Source organism: Phocoena phocoena, chromosome 5, assembly GCF_963924675.1.
Source record: "Phocoena phocoena chromosome 5, mPhoPho1.1, whole genome shotgun sequence".
Taxonomy (NCBI): Eukaryota; Metazoa; Chordata; class Mammalia; order Artiodactyla; family Phocoenidae; genus Phocoena; species Phocoena phocoena.
Genome location: NC_089223.1, coordinates 74843905 through 74857092, shown reverse-complemented (window position 1 = coordinate 74857092; position 13188 = coordinate 74843905). Strand labels below are relative to the sequence as shown.

At 35.7% G+C, this 13188-nt stretch overlaps 1 protein-coding gene across 1 annotated transcript in view; it reads right to left on the bottom strand.

Moving 5' to 3' along the window:
* The window catches only part of PDS5A (PDS5 cohesin associated factor A), a 117968-nt gene that overhangs the window by 23960 nt on the left and 80820 nt on the right, over positions 1 to 13188 (bottom strand). The window contains exons 16-18 of the mRNA XM_065877521.1: positions 12188 to 12303; positions 6000 to 6105; positions 3038 to 3198 (exon numbers count right to left, since the gene is read on the bottom strand). Coding sequence (XP_065733593.1) covers positions 3038 to 3198; positions 6000 to 6105; positions 12188 to 12303 — 383 coding nt within the window. The remainder of the gene's footprint in view (positions 1 to 3037; positions 3199 to 5999; positions 6106 to 12187; positions 12304 to 13188) is intronic.

Sequence of the window (13188 nt, the reverse complement as noted above, 5' to 3'; positions counted from 1 at the left end):
TGGTAGAAAGCCTCTCTTCTAAATTACCTGATCTATAAAAAGATCTAAAACTCCTTCCCTGTCCCCAAGTATAATCCCAGAAATACAATGCCTCAAAAAAAAGGGCTACTACAGAAGACAATTTTCATTTTAAAGCCACCTCATGAATATGAAGAAATAAACAAGCCACCCTTAATTTATAATCTAAAATTGCCCCATGCTATATTTTTACATTTATTTTCTGAGAAAATATTCCTAAATTTTCCACTTCCCTTTCACAATTCCCTTCAGTTATATTTAAAAAAATTTTTTTAAGAATCAAGTGTTTTTCTGTTTTTGTTTTTTTAAATATTTATTTATTTATGGCTGTGTTGGGTCTTAGTTGCAGCATGCAGGATCTTTTGTTGTGGCTTCTCTCTAGTTGTGGCGCGTGGGCTCCAGAGTGCATGGGCGCAGTTGCAGTGCGAGGGCTCTCTAGTTGTGGTGCATGGGCTCCAGAGTGTGTGGGCTCTCTAGTTGTGGTGCATGGGCTCCAGAGTGTGTGGGCTCTCTAGTTGTGGCTCATGGGCTTAGTTGCCCCAGGGCACGTGGGATCTTAGTTCCCTGACCAGGGATCAAACCCGTGTCCCCTGCATTGGAAGGCAGATTCTTAACCACTGGACCACCAGGGAAGTCCGCTGTTCAGTTATTTTAAAGCAACCATGGGGGGAAATAAAGTAGCAAAAGGCCAAGTTACATTAAAAAACAGAAATGAACATACCAGTGAAAGAGAGTATGCAAGGATATAGACAATACATAGGTAGAAAAGTAACAAAAACTTCTAACAATTATTGAGTACTTGTGCTAAGCACCCTTCTAAGTGGTGTTTTTAAAACAAAACAAAACATGGATTAATTAAATCAATCCTCACAATCACCCAAAGACTATTATTATGATCATTAAACAGATGAGAAAACTAAAGCACAAACATATTATTTATGTAAGCTTCTTAAGGTGACAGATAGGAAATGGTGGCATTGAGATTTAAAGATAAACATTTCTGGTCAGGGAACTAAGATCCCACGTGCAGCGGGGCAACTACGGAGCCTGTGCGCTGCCAACTACGGAGCCCATGCGCTCTGGAGCCCACGTGCCACAACTAGAGTGAAGCTCATGTGCCACAACTAAGACCCGACGCAGCCAAAATTTAAAAAATAAAATAAATGAAATAAAATGGAAACTTTTTTAAAAAGATAAACATTTCTGTTCCAAATCCATGCACTTAACCACCACACTGACACTGAAGATTTACAACAATCTTTCTATAGAATATGGAAATACATATTACAGTCAATGCATTAAAATTGGCATACACATCAAATAGATAAAACATTCATAAAAAAAATATCAAAATGTTAACACTGACTCTTTCTTTTCCTTTATATTTTCTAAAGTTTCAGCTTTTTACAATGATCTTATAAGTAGTTTTTTAAATCAGAAGAAAATCTGTAAAGCAAAACAAATATTTAAGGAAAGATACTTGTCATATATTTAATGCAATAAGACTACTTCATGAAGGTCAATGATATCAAATGCAATGGTGACAAAGGGTCCTCTTATAATAATGGGAGGCTAGACATTAAGAGCAATGCACCTCAAAGAAAAAACGGGAACATATGCTGGTCAGTCTAAGTCAAATTTGATATTTATGAATATGACACATTTCCCTCCCTGCAGTTTAGAATAATGAGAAGGATTTTCATGCCAAAATAGCTTCCTTGACTAGCACTGTTTAAGTCTTTCTTTGAAATTCATTTATCAGGGGAACAGTTCTTGTAAATAACACCAGTTAGTAACAAAAGAAGATACAGTGTTGATTAAATTGTTGTTAAATATATTATTAATTCTTCTTAGCCTAATGAATGGACGATGCATAGGTCAAAGTTTAACCTTTCTCCTTGTTTTTCTAGTGTGCTACAATCCAGTGATGCCACCAGTGTTGTTACTGAGGTCCGCAGTGCTGTGCTTCTCTGCTTTTTCAGTGATTCTCTCCTTCCTTCCCCATTAGTCTTAAGAACAAGAGGTTTTAGTCCTTGTGTCCAAAGTTAACTCTTCCACTGCTTCCTCTGGGATAGAATTCCTTTAAGAATAAATCCTTTACCTTAAAAAAGTATAGGTTTTCCCACCTTGAAAAACTCACAAATTAACTTTATCCTGTGTCAATGATCTTTTTCTATAATGTACGAAGATAAAATTATCATTTCTAGACTATAAACTCCTTAAGAGCAGGGACTGACAGTGGTAATCTTTTATATTAGCCAGTACAGTGCCGACAACAAAGAGACTGTACAATAAATGTTGAGTTATTTCTCAAATTAAACTATTAGCTTACAAATTCAATAAAAACTTTTAGGAGTCATGAGTCCTCTTGTCCTATTATTACCTCGTAAGGAAAAACGGGTTTAATTTGGATTTACCCCAGTCTATTTACATATATATAATAACATCCGATTATAATAGCTATCAGCAATGTGTTCTTCCTCCAAAAGACATCAGCACAATTTTGATCCTAAGGCAAGCTCTTTAAGATGCCAAAGTAAAAATACCAAAACATACTTCATTCTTATGAGGAGAGGGGAGGTAGTCTAGAAGAAGAGACAAAAGCACCATGGCCAACAACTAAGCAACTAATAAACATTTTATTAAGCACACTACTTGATTATCCAATTCTTGGGTGGGATATGAAGGTAGTAGTTATTGAATTTGGAGTTGGAGAGAAAAAGATAAATTAGGAAGATATATTAATCCTAAATTCTATACTAACTTTTGATTGTTAATATTAATATTTTGAAATCATGTTGTTTAAACAAAGTTTCAGGTTGTTCCTCTGCCCATATTCTAATGGTAGAGGAGGTGTGTGAGGCCGAGAAAAGATGAAAACAAAAGATACAGTAAAGTAGCTTCTAAATAAAAGTTGTCCTTCCTCTCTCCTATCTTCCTAAGGAAAAGGGAAACAATGATCCTATGACTCCCAAACTTGGAAAACTTTTGTGTTTACCATGAGAAAAAACATACTCACGATCGTATCTGGGGTAGGTCTGTTTCTATTTTGTGGCCTGTATTTCTAAAAATTTGTATAGCAGCTTCTGCTACCTTGTCATCTTCCATTCTGAGGCACTGTAACAGGGACTCATATGTCTCTGCAGAGTGGAACGAGGTAGGATGTGTGAAAGACAGAACCTAGAGGAATAGATATAACTTTATAAGTACAGACAATGGTTTTAATCCATTAAAAGAAGAGAACTATTTTCTACTACAAATAAAATTTTAAATTATGGGCTGCATATGCTAGCAATACAACTAAGATTATATCTTGCAGTCTCCCTTGAAGTTGAGTTGTGTCTAATGATTCCTGATATACAGCCCTTGCTATATTTTCTTCTTCACCTCTTAGTCTATTCTGATACTGGGAATGTGGAAAATGTGGCTCCTTTTCGTGGAGTGATACTGTGATGCGAACAAAATGCTAACACTGAGCTTTATTTCACTGGCAAAAAGATACTCTATAAGGAAATATTTTAAATGAAATCCATCACAAAAAGTTCACTCATCATAACTAAAAACAAAGAAGCCATTATTGGGAACTCTTAATCACGATTACAAACATATAAATAATTATTCCCTTTATTGAGACGTAAGTTCCAGGCTATCCTTAAGGAATTTACATCAAGTTAGATACGTATCTACAAAGTTTACCTTCCACGAAGTAGAAACAATTTAGTTAGCATAATATAGGCAGTAAGGGCTAAAAGTAGAAAAATAAGGAGGTGGGGGGAATGGAGTATGTAAACCCTCATTAACTTATTAAATAAACATTGTTTTTTCTTTTTTTTGGCTGCATTGGGTCCTCATTGCTGTATGCGGGCTTTCCCCAGCTGCAGCGAGCGGGGGCCACTCTTCACTGCGGTGCACAGACTTCTCACTGAGGTGCACGGACTTCTCACTGCGGTGGCCTCTCTTGCTGCAGAGCACAGCCTCCAGGCGCACAGGCTTCAGCAGTTGTGGCTCCCGGGCTCTAGAGCGCAGGCCCAGCAGTTGTGGCGCATGGGCTCAGCCACTCTGCAGCATGTGGGATCTTCCCGGACCAGGGCTCGAACCCGTGTCCCCTGCACTGGCAGGCAGACTCCCAACCACTGCACCACCAGGGAAGCCCAGCATTTTTTTAATGTGTTATAAAGTGGAGAAAGTGTCTCATTTGGTAGGGTTTACGGTGATAATATTTAGTTATAAGGTTTTAATTATTCATAGAAAAATGGAGATTTAAATTTGAAAATTTGAATCAAACAACCTATTAAAAACATTTGCCTTAAAGATGACTTTACTCTTAAAAGTATTTAAATAGGGCTTCCCTGGTGGCGCGGTGGTTGAGAGTCCGCCTGCAGATGCAGGGGACACGGGTTCGTGCCCCGGTCTGGGAAGATCCCACATTCCGCGGAGCGGCTGGGCCCGTGAGCCATGGCCGCTGAGCCTGCGCGTCTGGAGCCTGTGCTCCGCAACGGGAGAGGCCACAACAGTGAGAGGCCCGCGTACTGCAAAAAAAACCCCAAACGAACAAAAAAATTAAAAAAAAAAAGTATTTAAACATATTACTCCATTACTAAAAATATAAAGTCTTTCTCATGAAGAATCACATCAGTTCTTTCCATGAAATATTTAAGGGAATTCCCTGGAGGTCCAGTGGTTAGGACTCCACGCTCTCACTGCTGAGGGCCCAAGTTCCATCCCTGGTCGGGGAACTAAAATCTCACAAGCTGCTCAGCACGGCCAAAAAGAAAAAGAAAAAAAGATATTTAAGACCATTGCAATACAAACCCATCACTCTCTTTTCTGTCTAATGTCCATTGCACTGGTTTGTTTCTTCTCCTTTAGTTCATATGTTGTAATGATATAAATGTCTCTTAGCCTTTATTTATTTTTTTATTATTATTTTTAATAAATTTATTTTTGGCTGCATTGGGTCTTTGTTGCTGCACATGGGCTTTCTCTAGTTGTGGCGAGCGGGGGCTATTCTTCGTTACGGTGCACAGGCTTCTCACTGCAGTGGCTTCTCTTGTTGCGGAGCTCGGGCTCTAGGCGCGCAGGCTTCAGTAGTTGTGGCTCTTGGGCTCTAGACCTCAGGCTCAGTAGTTGTGGCGCACAGGCTCAATAGTTGTGGCTCGTGGGCTCTAGAGTGCAGGCTCAGTAGTTGTGGCACGTGGGCTTAGTTGCTCCACGGCATGTGGTATCTTCCCGGACCAGGGCTCAAACCCATGTCCTCTGCATTGGCAAGTGTGTTCTTAACCACTGTGCCACCAGGGAAGCCCATGTCTCTTAGCCTTTAATTTCTTCTATTTACTCCATCTAACAAAAGCTCTATCAAGTGCTGTATCATTTTAAAAAGGAGTGTTAAATGCCCTTGATGGTACCTTTCTGTCCCAATGGCACTCCACAATCTAGAACCAACCTTGTCTTCCATTACTCCCCAAAGCAATACTTTTATCTAGTCAGACTACACTCACAACAATCCCTAAAACATGCCAAGAATTATTCTCTTTGATGATGCTGTGTTCCCCCTAGATTAAATCATGTCTCTTACTAATTGTTCAATTCTCTTAATTCTTTGGCATCTATTATGTTTACCAACTGTTTAAAAAAATCACAATCAGATAGATGATGTCTTATAGTAATTTCCTGTGAACAGTCCTATTACCCCAGATGCAGGTTATTTGAAAGATAAGACTAGATTATTTAGCACGTACTGTTACAAGCATAGCAGACACGCAAATGATGTACGGAACAGCAAAACCCATAAAATTATTATTTTATAATGTAAAATAATTATATTATTATAATGTAGAAAACGTGTTATTTTTATAAAATATGATTTCTATTACAAATTTTAATCTTTTGAATAGTTTCCAATGAAATAAAGCCTGACTCTTGCATATCCTTAAGGGGATTCAAATTATGACTGCAGAAAAGACAAACTGTTTCAAAAATACCTTAAGAAGTTCAAGTCCTGAACGAATAGCTGTATCTGGACTTACACCCTCCTCTTCATCATCTGCTGTCCCCTCTATTGATTTATTCATTAGTTTTACCAGTGCACTATTAAAGTAAGAAAATCTAAATTAGTAACACTACTATATTAGTAACTATATCCTAATTACATTGTAGCAGACATACACAGAATCTAAACAACAAATTCAAATATCTTCTGGAAGAAAAAGTTATTTTGTGACTTTAAATTTTGCTCTCTACATAACAACAGAGCTTATTTTTAGTTTATCTGCCCCACCCATGTATAATAAGAGTAATTCTACTGAAAAACAACAAAACTAAAATTAAACGACACATGTACTGGAAATATATTTTTATAAGTATAAGCAATGTAATATTCATACCCATATATAGAGATCATTTGCAATTTTAAGAAAAACAGTAAAGATGGCAGTTACTAAATAGACAAATGACAATGCACTCAAAGCAAAAAAACATAGCAAACACTCACATGGACAAAGGCATTAATCACTTATAATTAACACTGAATCGGTAATTCCATTCCTAGAGATTTATAACAAAGAAATTTATAACAATTCATGAGAAGCATCATGCTAAATATATCCATAAACATTGATCAATTAAAAACTATTTAATTGTCCAACATTATTGAATTAGTTTTCAAATATACCTAACCACCACAAAATGGAATATTGCCTGGTCAACATGATACTATTTTAAGTAAAAACAAAACATGACCTTTGTTTTTGAAACTTCAATTCTTCATCAGTAAACTGAAGAAGGATATTAAATTCTGAGGATATTAAATTATTACAGCAAATGGCCTAGTACAGGCAAATATTCAACAAATTTAGCTTTCACCCTACCCCAACACAAACCTCTTCCCCATTAGGAGTCACTCCTTATTTACCTCCACCTCCTTCAGCCCCAGGCATCTACTAATCTACTTTCTGTTGCTATACACATTTGCCTATTCTAAATATTTCATAAAATGGACCCATGTAATATGTGGTCTCTGTGAGTGACTCCTTTCATTTAGCATACTGCTCTTCAGGTTCATCCTTGTTGTAGTACGTATCAGTACTTCATTCATTTTAATTCTGGATAATGTTCCAATGTCTGCACATAAGATATTTTATTTATCCATTCATCAGTTGATGGTCCATTTGGGACATTCTATTTTTTGGCTATTATGAATAACATTGCTATAAACATTTATATACAGATTTTGTATGGGCATATATTTAGGAGTGGAATTGCAAGGTGATATGGTAACTCTACGCTTAAGTATTGGAGGAACTGTCAAACTGTTTTCACAAGCAGCTCCACCACTTTACATTCTCACTAGCAATACGTGAGGGTTCCAATTTTTCTACATCCTCACCAACTCATCTTTTTGATCACAGCCATCTAGTGGGTGTAAAGTGGTGAATCATTGTGGAGATACATACATAAAACATTGCCATCTCCACAAAAACCTGCCTTATGCCTCTTCTGTGGTCAATTCCCTTTTCCTACCCTGGCAATAATAACTGATCTGCTTTCTGTCAATATAATTTTACCTTTTCTAAAGTTTTACATATTTTGTGTCTGAAAACTTTTATGTGACATAATGCTTTTGAGACTCCTCCATGTTGTTGCATAGAAATCAGTGGTTCGTTCCTCTTTGTTGCTGAGAAGTATTTCGTTGTATGGATATTCCACAGTTATGTTTATCCAATTACCAACTGATGGACTTCTGGGTATTTCTATTAAAGACATAAGTAAAGCTGCTAAAAGCAGTTAAGTATAGGTCTTTATGGGAAGTATGTTTTCTTTTTTTTTTTTATGATGTTTTCTTTTCTTATAGGCAAATGTCTGCCCCATTGGGATTCCTGAGTCGTAAGGTAATGTATGTACATGTAATGTACAACAAACTGCTTTAAATATCACCAACACATGGTTAGGTAAGTCTACATACTCACCAATACTTTGTAGACAGTATCTTTAATTTTAGCCATTCTAGTGGGTGTGTAGTGGTACTTCTCACTCTAATTTGAATTTGCATTTCCCCAATGAGTAATAAGGTTGATTGTCTTTTCTTGTGCTTATTTACTATTTGTATGTTTTATTTGATAAAGTATCTGTTCAATTTTTTTGGCCATTTTAAAGTTGGTTTGTTTGTCTTATCTCCCCGTCTGTGGCTTGACCTTTCTTTTTCTTAATGATGCCTTGCAGAGAGGAAAAAAATAATTAACTTTTCTCTCATTGTTTGTACTCTTTATGTCCCATCTAAAATCTTGCTCACCCTGTTATTTTGTTTTAGAATGGTTACCTCTGACATTATACATTTAAAAAAAATTATTTCCAATTTGAGAAAAATATTCTGAATTAAGCTATTAGAAGGAAATCCCATAAAAGGCATGAATTTATTAACACGATTACAAATGTGTTTGATAAAATTTACAAATGTATCTGACTACTCATAATAGAGCCCGTGCATGCATTTATTTAATAAGTATTTATTGACTACCTACTGTGTGTGAAGTCTTAGGGTCTATCCTGGAAATACAGTGCAAAACAAGACAGGCATAATCTCTGTTTTCATTACAATGTGGGTGGGATCACCCTTATGAGTCAAAAAGCTATTTGGGTGAGACAGACCCAAATCTTGAAGCCAGAACTATAGTCCTTCCTCTTATGAAAGTATTCTTCCTCATTTCTAAATTAGATAAATAATATACACTCCATATACTTCACAGAGTATGATGAAGCAAAAGATCATCACCAATCCAAATGCATGTTCAAAACTGCTTGGGAAATTATCCATGTGTCCGTTTCTCTCTATCCTATATAACAACTGTTAAAAATCTTTACCATTCTAACTCAGGTCTATTTTTTAAATCCTTCCACTGAGCAGACTACCTCACTGTTGACATAAAGGAGAACAATGGAGGCTTTGAGTGAAAACTGTAATTTTCCATATCCTATTTTCTAACCTCCTTTAATGCCACAGGGGAAGATTTTCTTCTTCCTGTTCCATTTCTTTAGGGATGGTGCTCTATCCTAGTTCTATTCCCCTTACCCCATCTTCAACCTCTCTTCTTTCCTTTTAGCACCTTTTAAAGGTATGCAAATATTCAAAATCCCTTCATTAAAAACAAGAAAAGACCCTTCTTCAACCTTACTCTCTTTCCATCAGCTCATTTTTCTCCTTTACTTTTTATAGCTAAACTGTCTATACTAGCTGTCCCCAAATCCCAATTTATCTCCTATAGCAGTTTAGAAGGGTGATAATGGTATATATCCCTTTGATTTTCTCAGACCTCAAGATGGCCAAGTGGTATCTAGTGGGCTCCTACTCAGCTAGGCCAGTCACCTCTAGACTTGAGCAGTCTTCTCTGCTCAAATACTGTAATTTTCTTTGTGTACCATGATGTGGGGTGGAAGGACTATCCTATGCCCTTCTCAATCCATGGTAATCTGGATTTGTCCTTGCTAACCCAAAGAAACTATTCCGGGCATTGTAGTGGTTTTCTATTTTTAAATTCAGTGGATATTTGAATTTACTATTTTACTCTGGGCAGTATCTGACCCCTGACCTCTTTTGACCATGCCCTCTTAAAAAACATCTTTTAATTTAATAAATTCCTTTTATTCTGCCAGCCTTTTAATTGTTAATATTCCTCAGGATTCAGTCCTCAACCTTTCTCTTTCTAAATTTTACCCTCTCCCCAGGTTTCAATCATTATTACAATCACTACTTCATTTTCAACCACTATCTACAGACCAATAACTAACTGTAGCATGCATATGTGTATTTGTATGTACATAAGTCTGGGGGAAATATACTAAAATAAATAAATATATTTTAAAAAGTTATACTTAGAATGATTTTCTACTATTCTCAATGCTTCCTTCCCAAATCCTTCATTATGGCTGAAGTATATGCAATTTTCTAAATAATTCTTGATTCCTTTTGCCTTTGTTCTTTTGTGTCTGCTATTTTTCTTCCTAGAATAGCTATTAACATTCATTTAGCACTTAACTATGTGTGAGGCATTATGCTAAGTGTTCTACATACCTATATGTTATTTAAGCCTCTCAAAAACTTCACTTAGTAATTATTATTGTTCTTATCTTAAAGATGAGTAATTTAAATAACCTGCTCAATGACACAGGGCTAATGGCCTGGTCTGCTCTTCTCCTGCAATCTTCACCTGGCTGATCTCTATAATTCCTACTGATCATTCACTACCCATATTAAGTGCCATCTATTTCAGGAGCCTTTTCTAATAACAAATACGTTTCACACAATTCAGGTTAGGTAACTCTCCTTCCCCAATTGCCCGATGTACTTTAAAAATCACTTCTCTAAAGGTATGTTTAATGAATAAATAAACCCTCTGTTTGCAATTTATATTCCATGAAAATTTGGTTACATGGAAGGAATCTTATATGACATATATTTCTCAGTAAAATTAATAAATTGGAATTTTGCATAAAATTAGTCTCTTAGACATCCTAACCATAAGTTAGTTGGTTTTTCTGAGCCCAAACAATCATGACACTACTGAAAAAACTGAGTTTTTGGTCTTTTAAGACTGGAGATCAAACACTAGCTTATTATAATTTAGTAAAGTAATGAAACTCTGTGAGGCCTCATGGAGACAAATACCAAAGGCTTCCTGATGCCAATTATATGTCTCTTTCAAAATCAATATGCAAAGGAAAGAGTGCCTACCATTTCCTTGAATTACCCCATTAAAACCAAACGGTATAGAGCAAAGGACACTGACACTGAAAACAATAAATCTCAGTTTAAGTTATGGTTTTTGCTATTACCCAGCTGTAAAAAAACCACCTGGTCTCTCTCAGAACCTTAGCTTTCTTACTTGCAAATAAGGAAATTAAAAGATAAGGAGATCTTAGCTAAAAAAAACAAGAAAACTCCACAAAAAAAACCCCTACAAACATCACCATTACGAGCTTAATTGTGTACCCCCAAATTCATTGTGTTTAAGTCCTAACCTCCAGTACAGCTCAGGATGTGACTGTACTTGGAAACAGAGCCTTTAAAGAGATAATTAAGGTAAACTGAGGTCAAATGGGTGGGGGGGCATAATCTCAAATGACTGGTGTCCTTATGTGAAGAGGAAGTTAGGAGACAGACATGTGAGGAAAGCAAAGTTATCTCTGCATCCCATGGAGTGAGGCTTCAGAAGAAATCAAACTCGCTGATACCTTGAATCTTGGACTGCTAGCCTCCAGAATATGAGAAAATAAATTTCTGTTGTTTCAGTCACACAGTCTGTGGTCTTTTGTTATGGCAGCCCTAGCAAACTAATACAATTGGAATTTCAATACAACCAAAGCAGTGATTCACATAAGATAAAATAACAGCTAGAACCAGGTCTCCTAATCCAAAGAAAAGAGAATCAATAAATGCTATTTAGTTACCCAACATAAAAAGATATGTAGATAATCTACTGGAAAAATGGTTAGTGCAAGGGAAAAGCATTCTCAGAAGTTTACAACAGAAAATCATTAGAAACAAGTGAAATGCATGAAATTATGGGAACAATTAAAAACAATAGCTGTCAATGTCTATTATGCTAGTCTGCTTACTTTTTGCATATTATCACTAATTTTCACATTCATGTAACAAGATGTTATACCCATATTAAAGTTAAAAATAAACTAAAAACTCAGATAAAGTAGGGCCAAAAAACTGGTAAGTAATACACATGTGTTTAGAAAGCAGATTAGTCTAATGGCAATCTTTTGCTACCTTCAAACTATTATTCTGTTTTTCACATATCTCAAGTGAACGGTAATATAATACACACTAAAGAACACTATATGGCCATGAAAACTGTTAAGAAAACTCAAAGGCTGATGATAGCCTATAGATTTAAAATTTTCTTCCTTCTCATGTTCCAGGTTTTCTTTAATGAGCACATACAAGCTAAAAATAAACACAAGAACTCAAAAAAATCAATAGTGAAGCAAACCAAAGATCAAAAAATGAACTTTGGTCCTTCTTTCAACTTCAATGATATATGCTTCTGCCTTTAAAAAGGTGTACAGGAAACCTTTTTAGGTCTCCTTGGGGACCCAGAATTTAAACTTACAACACTGTAGTTTCAGATTATATTCTATTTATGAGTGAATATATTTCCTAGCTTACCTGATGGCTTCTGAATCAATGTGCACAGGTGCAATTCTTTCCAACAGAAATTTGACCATTTCTAGAAAAGGATTTGTTGGCTGCTTAGGATTTGCAAGTTTCCGGGCTATTTCTCTCTATAGAAAGGAAAAGAGTTTTTACAGTAAGTATCATCCTCTTTCATGTTTTTCAAAATAAAAATGATCACAGGCAACAAAAGCATTTAAAGATTCAAAACCATCAGGCGTAAAAAAGCCCTTTTCCTGCTTTACAGCCTGACTAAAATGATATACTCATTAGGCAATCACTAGAAAACCTGGACTGTAGAGAAAAGGAAGGGGGTGACAAGGTATGATTTATGCCCTTTGTCTCATATTTCTCCCATAAAATTAGTACCTTGTAAACAATCTTTTTAATGCTCTACTTTTGAAAAAATTAAAACAATTTATACTTTCATGGGTTTCATTGGTTTATTTCATAGTTTGAAAAAATACTTTTATTTCAGTCAACAATTTGTTTTTTTTTTTTTTTAAAGAGGGGAAGACTTGTAAGTGTATAAAGTTTTTCAGCTCTGGAAGAACATAGTTGAGTTCAAAGATGGTGGCATTACATCAAAGAGCTCCTACAAAGAAAAGATATTACTGCTGGAACTTTCTAAAGAATATAAAGACTTAATGTTTGTAAAGACTGAGTTCTCCAAAGACAAGGTTAAATTTACAGTGTGCTGGGCACTGGGGTAAGAAATTTACTTTAATAACAAGGCTTTTAATTGACTATCTCTGATGAATAGGTGTAAAATGTTAGCTAACAAGATAAAGCATATTATAAGTGCTTTCTGAACTATAAAGCAATAACAAATGATAGTCACTCTATTAATTTTTGGTAAAAAAAAATTTTAAGGATATTTGTCCAAGGGGATAAAGGAGAAAGGAAAAAAATTTCTATTGTAGTTTCAGTAACATCTTGACACAAATTAACTATAAAGGTCACATTAAATTAGATACCACCCATATTTGTTATTA